The sequence below is a fragment of the Eublepharis macularius genome, chromosome 9 (assembly GCF_028583425.1).
Source record: "Eublepharis macularius isolate TG4126 chromosome 9, MPM_Emac_v1.0, whole genome shotgun sequence".
In the NCBI taxonomy this organism is placed as follows: Eukaryota; Metazoa; Chordata; class Lepidosauria; order Squamata; family Eublepharidae; genus Eublepharis; species Eublepharis macularius.
The window spans coordinates 18,417,295-18,427,670 of NC_072798.1; the positions used below are offsets into that span (position 1 = coordinate 18,417,295).

At 44.1% G+C, this 10,376-nt stretch overlaps 1 protein-coding gene across 1 annotated transcript in view; it reads right to left on the bottom strand.

Annotated features, from left to right (window-relative positions):
- The window catches only part of DERA (deoxyribose-phosphate aldolase), a 49,014-nt gene extending 40,481 nt beyond the window's left edge, over positions 1-8,533 (bottom strand). The window contains exons 1-3 of the mRNA XM_054989226.1: positions 8,429-8,533; positions 3,763-3,860; positions 222-369 (exon numbers count right to left, since the gene is read on the bottom strand). Coding sequence (XP_054845201.1) covers positions 222-369; positions 3,763-3,860; positions 8,429-8,459 — 277 coding nt within the window. The 5' untranslated portion in view covers positions 8,460-8,533. The remainder of the gene's footprint in view (positions 1-221; positions 370-3,762; positions 3,861-8,428) is intronic.
- Between the last annotated feature and the right edge of the window lie 1,843 nt (positions 8,534-10,376).

The following is a 10,376-nucleotide window of genomic DNA, read 5'->3' on the forward strand; positions in this document are numbered from 1 at the left end:
TAGGTCCCTACTCATAAATGGGTCAACAAGCAACCAAGGGATGGGGAGAATTTAAGCTGGCCAAAAGATGGCACTAAGAAAACTGCTCAGAATTTCATGTGCAACATCCAAACAGGCCAAGTAAACAACCCCCCATCACAAACACAGTTGATTGACAGCAGGCAATCATGGTTAGAACTTCAGCTTTGCTGCCCCCCGCTTCCCCAAACCACTCACCATACCTTTAACAGGCACGTTCATGGCTTGCAACAGATCTTCTCGGACGGGATGCTTCGCTTTATAGCACAATCTGCAGACGTTTGAAGGGGTGTCATCGCCTGAAAGGGTGGTCAGGTCTATACAGGTGACAGCCTTCAGAAGCCAAGCTGCCTTTAAAAACATACATATGAAGTTATTCATCAAAAGCCCTTGTGATTTAGCCATGTGGAGGAAGAATACTTCTGCACTTAGCCTCCATGAAGTAAGTAAGACAGCAACATTGTGTAGTGGTTAGTGTTGGACTAGGATGTGGGGGACAGAAGCCCGCTGGGTGACCTTTGGCCAGTCACACATGCTCACCCTAACCCACCTCACAGGGTCATTGAGAGGATAAAATGGAAGAGGGGGTACCCATGTAGGATACCCTAAGTTTCTTGGAAGAAAGGGAAGGTTTTTAAAAATAAGAGATAAAAATGTAACAGGAAAAAACCCTCATACTATAATTTTATATCATGCCAAACTTTCATTGCCTTTTAGAGAATTCATGCGTGCAACTATTGCTGTTTATAAACGTTCTCAGAGAAGATCAAAACATATTTGGTTTACCCAGAATAATCATGTTAACTATTATATTTAGTGGGTGCTGCACAATCATATAGCTCAAGATAGCAAGTAAGGACATATTTAGCCAGAGTGGCGCAATGCTTAGAGAGTCAGACTAAATTCTGGAAGACCCAGATTCCAATCCCCACTCTGCCACGGAAGCCTGCTTGCTGGGAGAGCTTGGGCCAGTCACTGATAGCCTAGACTACTTTACAGGGCTGTTGTAAGAAGAAAACGAAAGAGGAGGCAATGATGTACACCACCCGGAGTTCTTTCAGAAGACAGGCAGGAGGAAAATGCACTAAACATGTTGACAACAAAATGGAAGGGGGGGATCCCTATAACTCATCCAATCAGCATTATCAATAACAGCACATATACTTACAAGGAGTACGCTGCAAGCTACATGAAGACTATTTCAATAAGCTGTACCACCCACCTGTGAGAAATCGTCTAGACATTAGTAGCCCACTGGAACAGAGTATTTGCCTATTTACAGCCTATGTTTCTTTTAAGAAAAGTTTACAGATTGGTTAATGGAGGCCAAAAGAAGGGGCTCTGTTCTCTCCTTCTCTCTCCTGTAGAGTAGCTGCAGAGATCCCCCCTTCACAAACAGTCAGTTCTCTTATAAGTATTGTTTTGCATGAAGCACTCTTTCTTAATCCCAGAAAGGAATCCCTGTTCCAACTAAAATAAAGTGAAGGAGAATGGGTATATCAGCAGCTAGGGAAGGGATTCTGGTCTTCCCCACTTGTGAAATGAGTTGTGAAGACAGATGTAGTCAAAACGCTTCCAAGAATTGGTGTGAACTCGGAGAAGGGGAGGGAGGGAGGGGAAAAAAAGATTTGACTTTTTTAAAATCAAGAGGTTATTTTTATAAAGCTTTAAGAGCTTGACAGCAGACTCCCAAACCAAACTTTCTCAAAAGTTCAAGGTATTTAGTGGCAAGGCATTAGTCTAAGCCAACGTCATCATACAATCCACTCACCCTTAATCCATCTTAAGTCAATACTTGCTTAAAGCCAGATAAAACCGTTAAAATGTCACTTGCTCAATGGTGGGATGATTCTGGTGTACAGTACCAGAAATATTCTGGATCCTTTTAAGGGATAAATGGGAATATTTGGGATTGCAGGTGGACACGAGAATGCAGATAACTGTACATATACAAAAAGCCAGACCACAAACTTAAAGCACAAATCTGTCAAGAACAACACAACAGAGGCTTTCCTTCTTAAAAAGGCATTCTCCAGTGGATCAGCCAGCAGAATTTATACTACATGCAACCAATCTTAGCAAAGATTTCTGCAGACCCAGGGCTTTTTTTCTGGGAAAAGAGGTGGTAGAACTCAGTGGGTTGCCCTCGGACAAAATGGTCACATGGCTGGTGGCCCCGCCTCCTGATCTCCAGACAGAGGGGAGCTTAGATTGCCCTCTGCGTAGAGGGCAATCTCAACTCCCCTCTGTCTGGAGATCAGGGGGCGGGGCCACCAGCCATGTGACCATTTTCAAGAGGTTCCGGAACTCCGTTCCACTGCGTTCCAGCTGAAAAAAAGCCCTGTGCAGACCCACCAGGTTGGAGGGAAGAGTTGTATCCTGAAGCCCACCCTCACCAATTAAATGATACCAGGCAGCTTGCAGCGGGAAAGACTTTTTCTGGAGAGCCAGTTAAGACTACACCAGGGGTTCTCAATCTTGTGGACTGTGTGGGCAGTTTTAGAAAAAGTAGCAGACACTACCACAAAATCACTGCTGAGGGAGATCAGACCATTCGCAAAATGGCTGCCATGGGAGGTGTGTTGATTAGTAAGTGGACTCCAGGAAATACGAGTGTTGCATAGTGGCAGTATTGAACTACCTGAACCAACTGCATAACTCAACAACAGTGATCCTCCAGCTAGTCTAGTTACACAACATGGTTCCCAAACCTCCAACTGGAAAGAACTGCCTTCGTTGTAGGGACACGCTTGGCTTGAAAGTGCCTATCAATCTGTGGTACCTTCCAAATCTTTGTGATAGGACCTAGTCTACAAGGCAGCTATTTTGCGAATGGTTCCCTGTCCCCTGCAGCCATTTTGTTGTAGTGCCCATTTCCTGATCGCAATATTCCAGAAATGCATGGCAGTAAGGAGGGGACCCCAATGCAGTGTTTAAATCCACTCAAGACCATTGAAATAGTCAGCTAAACCGTACCTTGCTCCCTAAGTGCACTATGAATCATCTGTCTATTTAGGATATTTTCATCCTGCCCCAGGGCAATGTACGTGGTTCTTCATTCCCTATTTTGTTCCCACGACAACCCCGCGATGTAGATTACACAGAAAGAGAATGTGCAGCCCAAAGTCACCCAATAAGTTTCATAACAAAATAGAGATTGGATCCCAGATGTTCTAGATCCTAATCCAACACTCTAGCCTTCCCACCACTTTTGCTTATTCCTATAATAAACATTCTTTGACTGAAATTGCAAGTTACAAGCAATAAAAAACAAACTCCTGCTGCCAGATACAAGAAGTGATATGAAGACAGGTTAAAATTGACAAGGGCTAGCATTGTACATTAAGCACTTTAAAATTCTGAGCATACAAAAGAGAGAGAGAAATAGATGATTGGTTTTGTATAGAGACTTGTCAGAGAAGCAGAATAAATGTGCTGGCATGGGTAACGTACACACCCATCAGTTCATGAATAAAGATGCTGTAAACTCATTTGCGGTTTTACCACTGGTGCGTGTACATCCCACCCAGCCCCATCCACTCGCGCATACTTTCCCAAGTTTGGATCAAGGAGTAATCTTTTTGTGACTCATCACTATTGTCATAAAAATGGTTAAAGTAAGACACAGACAAGCTTGATCTTTTATGTTTCTAGGAACCGTGAATTAAATTTAATATTAAAACTCATAGAGGAAGAACGGCAGTTTTAGAAGTGCTTAAGCAGAATACCGGAAGTAGCACTTACTTGCCAATTCTTTTTCACAGCCCTTCGGGTCTGAATTTGTTCCGCACGCCTCAGGACGGCTGGCTGATTCACTCGGACTCTGGCGAGCCAGCCGAGGTCTAGGAAGAGAAATGCAGAGTTATCTCCAGTGCATTGTTGAGGGCTGTTTGCTCGCAGCCCTATAGGGTAATTTTTTAATATTAAAGAAATATCAAAGACAATGCTCCAGCAGCCAGCCGGTTGCAAGCGCAATCCCAGACACTGAACTTGGTTTTCCCTGTTTTAAGCACTTGTATAGTTAGGGTTGCCAGCCTCCAGGTAGTGGCTGGAGATCTCCCGGAATTACAACTGGTCTCCAGGCCACAGAGATCAGTTCACCTGGAGAAAATGGCTACTTTGGGGGGTTGATTCTATGAAACTATGCCATGCCAAGGTCCTTTCCCTCCCCAAACCCTACTTTCTCAAGGTTTCACCAGGTTTTACCCCCCAGATCTCCAACTTGGAGCTGGCAACCCTAAGTATAGTTCATCATGTTCAGGTTACGGATGTAAGATTTCTGGAAATACTGACGCTATGCTGGGGAAGCTCGGGGGGTGGGGAACGGACAAATTTTAGAGGGATTGAGATACATGCAATATGTACTTTCTTATCAAGCTTAAACTTATTTTACTGTTTTGACAACAACAATATATTTAATTTATAACTTCACATATAAAAATGAAATTTAAAAGCAGAAATGTCTTAGTTTTTGACAAGCATCATTGCAAATACTCTGTACTAAAGAGAGAGAGAGAGAGAGAGAGTGCTGCAAACTTATGCACTCCACATTTCTGATATATATATTATTTTTTGCCATCTGAGGGGTAGGAAAAATAAACTGCAAGCAACTAAAACCTAGTCTTAAAAAGCAATTCACTCATTCCAAAAGAGAATATATATTTTAGGGGATGTGTTTTTCCAATGTTCACTAAGTCTCCAAATCTTTCCATTAGGAAAGAAAATTGGAAACAAACAACAACAACAACAACAACCCTATTTTTTCCACCCCACCCCCACCCCAAATGTGATGTGAAGGCCCAGAAAAAAACCCAGAAACATTCAGGGATTTTTTATAAAGAGTTCGGTGTTTACAGTGTTCTAAAGTTTAGTTTAATATCCAAACATACTGGTAGTCCTACTTATTGCAATACAATGAGAGAGTTTTCATCCAAATATTATACTTTGTTTACTACAGGATTTGTTTTCTATCTTCAACTTTTCTTTTTCCCTACCACTCAGACTGCAAAAATCAAAACCACAAGTGCTATGGTAGCATAATGTGTAGCAGTCTGCCACTCTTTCTCAAGCACTCTTTTTCTTCTAGAAAATGAAGATATTAATGCTTTTAAATTCCATAAATATGCCAAATCGTACAATTTTATAAGCTAACTACATTATAAATTATGCATTTTATGTTGTTCAAGCAGTAAAAGAAAATAGTATTGCACATATTTTAATTTCCCCCCAAATATCTGTAGTTCTTTTTTCCTGGAGGGAAAAAACCCAGTTTTTTTCCATGGCATCAACATTTCCAGAAATTATACAGTGTAGGAAAAAGAATGTCGTAAGAAAAATCATGGTGAATCTCTACTTTACAAATTATATGCATTTTTAGATGCAACAGAAACACGATAGGAAGAACGTGCTTGCAAAAAACAGGTACGAGGAGCAGAACGGACCTTTGACATGATTTTCCTATATGATGCCAAAAATCTGCAGGGAGTTACAAAATACAAGAGGACAGGGGGGAATCAGAAACCACGTATCTTCTCAAGCTTATATAATGGAACACACTTGAAGCTTTCTCCTTGCAGGAACCCTGAAAAGAAGAGGGGGGAAAAAAACAGGGTTCTCAATTGCATGGAAAATGCCAGTGTGCGGATTCATGAACATGCATGGCTTCTATACCTTCCAATGAATGTGCACAAATTGAGGACAGGGTCTATTGTTGAAAGGAAATAAATCCTCAGGTTGCTAAAATGTGTACTTATCTTTCCACACTTTTCAGTGTAAGTTATTGACAGTATAAGATAAAGGGGTAGTCCCCCGTGCAAGCACCGAGTCATTACTGACCCATGGGGGGACGTCGGGGTGGTTTGCCATTGGCTTCCTCAGTCATCTACACTTTACCCCCAGGAAACTGGATACTCATTTTGCTGAGCTCAGAAGGATGGAAGGTTGAGTCAACCTTGAGCCGGCCACCTGAACCCGGCTTCTGCCAGGATCGAACTCAGGTTGCGCGAGCAGAGCCTGGGCTGCAGTACTTCCGCTTACCACTCTGCGCCACGGGGCTCAGTGACAGTATATCAATAAACAAAGAGGAGGGGAAATATTTTTTTTTCATTTACAGAAGTGACCTTGTCTGGTTGCCTATAAACATTTATTCCTCACCACAGACAAGTTGGCATACTGGATATTTACGCACCTGAACTCGATTTTTTTTTCTACCTGCAGATAATATCCTTATTGTGAAAAAACATGTGCAACTGTCTAGGCCAGGAACATCCCCCTTTCCCTGAGCAAGCAGGTTAGCAAGTTGTGTTAGAATTGATAGCATGTGTGAAGCTGCCTTAAGTGTCTGGCTAAGGAAATCTACATTTTGGGTTCATTAAAACTAGAGTGTGAGCATTACTTTTTTAAATATGTCATCTGTTCGTCATCTGAATATTCATGCAGCTTCAGGGATAAAAGTAATTAAAGCAGTTAAACTACTGCTAATTAGCCAACTTCCTTTAATCCTGTTTTTTTTCTTCTGATGACATGTCAAAAAACTTCCAAAATTGTACAAAGAAGTTTCATGGGAAATAGCCAATTTTTGTTTAACTTCAGAGCCCTTCACCCATTGTGCCTTAGGATATAATAGTCTAGTTTGTCTTCTGGCAGCATAAAGACTAATAATTTTTTATTCTGTGATATGATAGCTCACTTCATAAGATACACAAGACAGAACTTCCATTCATAGATACACACACAAAAATGTAGGCATGTGTGTGTGCTCTGTGCCCTGTGGTGCGGAGTGGTAAGCAGCAGTACTGCAGCCCAAGCTCTGCTCATGACCTGAGTTCGATCCTGGCGGAAGCTGGGTTCAGGTAGCCAGCTCAAGGTTGACTCAGCCTTCCATCCTTCCGAGGTTGGTAAAATGAGTACCCAGGTTCCTGGGGGTAAAGTGTAGATGACTGGGGAAGGGAATGGCAAACTACCCCGTAACAAAAGTCTGCCAAGAAAACATGATGCGACGATGATGCCCCCCCATGGGTCAGTAATGATACACTGTGTCTATGTGAGACTTCTTCATTCCATAATACACTTTTTTATTACAAAATTTGTTTCCAAATTTCATCTTTTATTCTTTCTTACCTCTCAGACGAAAGAAATTAAGATATGTGAGCTCAGGTTCTAGTGCGCAACACTTTACAGCTTCTTTTCAAGCGTTAACTGCAATTTTGCTTGTAGAAAACTAAGGTCTTTATACTTCTAAATATCATAAATCTGCCGATTAGTGCTATCTGATGTGCTACATTAGTCATAAATGGAGCATTTTATGTTGTTAAAGTAGCAAAATTAGGTTTGATAGGAAAGTAAGTGTTGCATGTATTTTAATTTGCCCCCAAATTCCTATTCCCCCCCCCCAATTGCCATGGAAATTTTATACCTGTACATGCATGCAGCCACTACTGTAAGTGATCCATACAGCTACATCTCCTCCAACCTGCCTTTCTTTACTCTCACACACGGTCACTGAGATGGATTCCCTCCCTATGTGTACTTTAAACCATGCCACAACAAGAAGGGCACTGGGAGCGTCCTTGATTTGCAGAGGGACTAAAGAAAAGCAAACCAGAATGTTTTAGTCACTGCGGTCTCCCATTTGCAAGGTAGCTGCACTTACTACCCTCTTCTACACAACTAGTGGGTTAGTGGTTAAAGTGACAGAATAGGATCTGGGAGACCAAAGTTTGAAATCACCGCCCACCTGCCATGGAAGCTTGCTGGGTGAACTTGGGCCAGTCACACACTCTTAGCCTAACCTACCTCACAGGGGTGTTGTGCGGTTTTAAAATGGAGGAGAAAAAGAACAACATGAGTTGCATTGAGGGGGAAAGTAGCCCCAGGACACTAACCAAACTAGAGCTATACCCCAAGCAGGGAATTCAACACAATCCTGTGCAGACTTCTTCCAGTCCAAACCCCATGGAGATAATTGACTTAAGCCTGCAGTAACTCTGCAAAGGAGTATGTTGTTTGTTCAGTTGACCTCAGTGGGACCTCAGTTCAAACTTGCACTGCCTAAATGGTTGCCAACTCCAGGTTGGAAAATTCCTGAAGATTTGGTGTTGGAGCGGGGGAGGGGGTGTAGGGAAGGGAGAAATTGCAGCAGGGAATACTGTCATCGAGCCCACCCTCCAAAGTAGCCATTTTCTCCAGGGGAACTGATATCTGTCACTTGGGGCTCGGCTATAATTCCGGGAGATCTCCAGCCACCACCTGGTGGATGGCAACGTACAATCCATAAAGTTTGAGCAAACATCCCCAGGGGCTACGCGCCGCAGGGTGCAAGAGAGCTAACCCTCCTCTTCCTCCCTTCTTCCTCATCCTCCCCAACTGGCGCCACTGGCGAGCCACCCAGCCGCGGCCGCCGCTTCCTTACCGAGCTCCGCGCCCTGGTTTCTCGCAGCCATGACCGCGGCCCCAGCGACGGCCCGAAGCCCAGCGCCCTCTCCTTCCCGGGCCCGGCGCTTCCGCGCTTCCTGGGCCTGCCTCCTCCCCTTCCTGCCCTCCCACGACTGGCAGGAACCGGCGCGCAAGAGGCGAGCCAAGGCGTGCGCTCGGCAAGGCTCGCCAAAGGCGCACCGATCGGGTCTGCTGGGACCGGCATTTTGGCAGGGGCGTAGCGGAGGGGTTGCCCGGCCTTGGCCCTGGTTACAGAGCCGGGATTTGAAATCGGCACGGATTTGTTGCTTTATAAACTGTTCGGCCGAAACCCGTTAATCCATAGGCGTGACTACCCTGTAGCAAAAAGTTCGCCAAGAAAGCGTCCTGATGCGGAGTCCCCCCGTGGGTCAGCAATGACTCGGTGCTTGCACAGGGGACTACCTTTAACTTACTCGGAAGAAAGCTCAGTAAAGCTGATTTACGAGTAAGCGCAGGTAGATAATGCGGCGCTAGCTACGCTCGTTGCCAGATTTTACTTCCTCACTGCAATAATAATGGCCGTGCTTTATAGGCAGCGTGTCGTGCTGGGTTGTGTCTGACCAGAAGAGGGGATTCTCTGGTTTGAACTCTGTTGGCTATTGCCTGCTTCTGCACAGAGTCCCTGGACTTTCTTGGTGGCCTCCCATACAAGTGCTAACCAGGGTCAACCCATGATCTGACCAGATAGGCTAGCCTAGACATCCAAGTCAAGACATGTGAAAGAGGGGTAGTGGTGGAAACTGCCATCAAGTTATAGCTGACGTATAGCGACCCATGGTGGGGTTTTCAAGGCAAGAGCCTAACTGGTTTGCCATTGCCTGCCTCTGCAACTCTGGTCTTTGGAGGTCTCCCAGCCAATTACTAACCTTGACCGACCTTGCTTAGTTTCCAAGATGTGACTGGATGGGCTAGCCTGGGCATCCAGGTCAGGGCATACTAAAGAGTAGCCCTAGATAATTCCAGAAAAACGTCCAGGTTAGTCACGACGACAGGAAGCAAAAAATAAAAAGGGCACTGTAAAGATTAACAAGAAATTTTTCCGACCATAAGCTTTCTTGAGTCTCTTCAGTGGTTGCATGAGATAGAAATGTGTAGCTGGAAGGGCAGGATTTGAGTCTGGTGGCACCTTAGAGACCTAGATTTTCAGAGTGTAAGCTGTCAAGAGTCAAAGCTACCTGCTGTTCTACTGCAGACCAATACAGTTAACCACCTTGTGGGAAGGGGACCCTTCAGAACTGGCACCCACTGGCATCTCCAGTTAAAAGATCAAGTGGCGGCACAAAGAGCTTTCTCTGCCTCAGTCCTTGGAAAGGCACTGCCTGTCATAGGAGTCCGATGGAGCAATGGCAGGACTCGGTGTGGCTACTTCCTATGTTCATGCTCAAGCCGCTGTTACAGCCAAGTTGATGCACTACAGGTGAGTTTTTCACCCCAAGTTCTAACTGCAACCTCACAATTATAACTACATCCACAGAGATTCAGTCTCTTTATGAAGGCTCCATAGTGATTAGCAGTTTGCCCAAACTGGTAGCAACAAGTTTATTGCATGATCGTAGATGATTACATCTAAGTAATCACTGCTATATTTTTATCCCTCTCCAGTAAATAGAAAAGCAGCTCAGCAGGCAGAAGAATAAAGCTGGATGTGCTAGTTTGCTCTTTTCAGGGAGATTTAAAAAATAAATAAAAGTATTCAAAAGTGATATGCACCGTGTGACGCAGAATAGTATCATCCATTCTGCCTTTTTCCCACCTCTTTCTTCTGCAAGTGTGTACTCAAAAAGCTCCAAGTCTCAGCGGCCTGTAAGGAACTGATTTTCCTCTTTTGGCCACTAAAGAAAAACAAGCCTGCCATAAAACCCTGCTGATGATCAAATGGCCCCATTGGGTGGAATGGAGTTTGC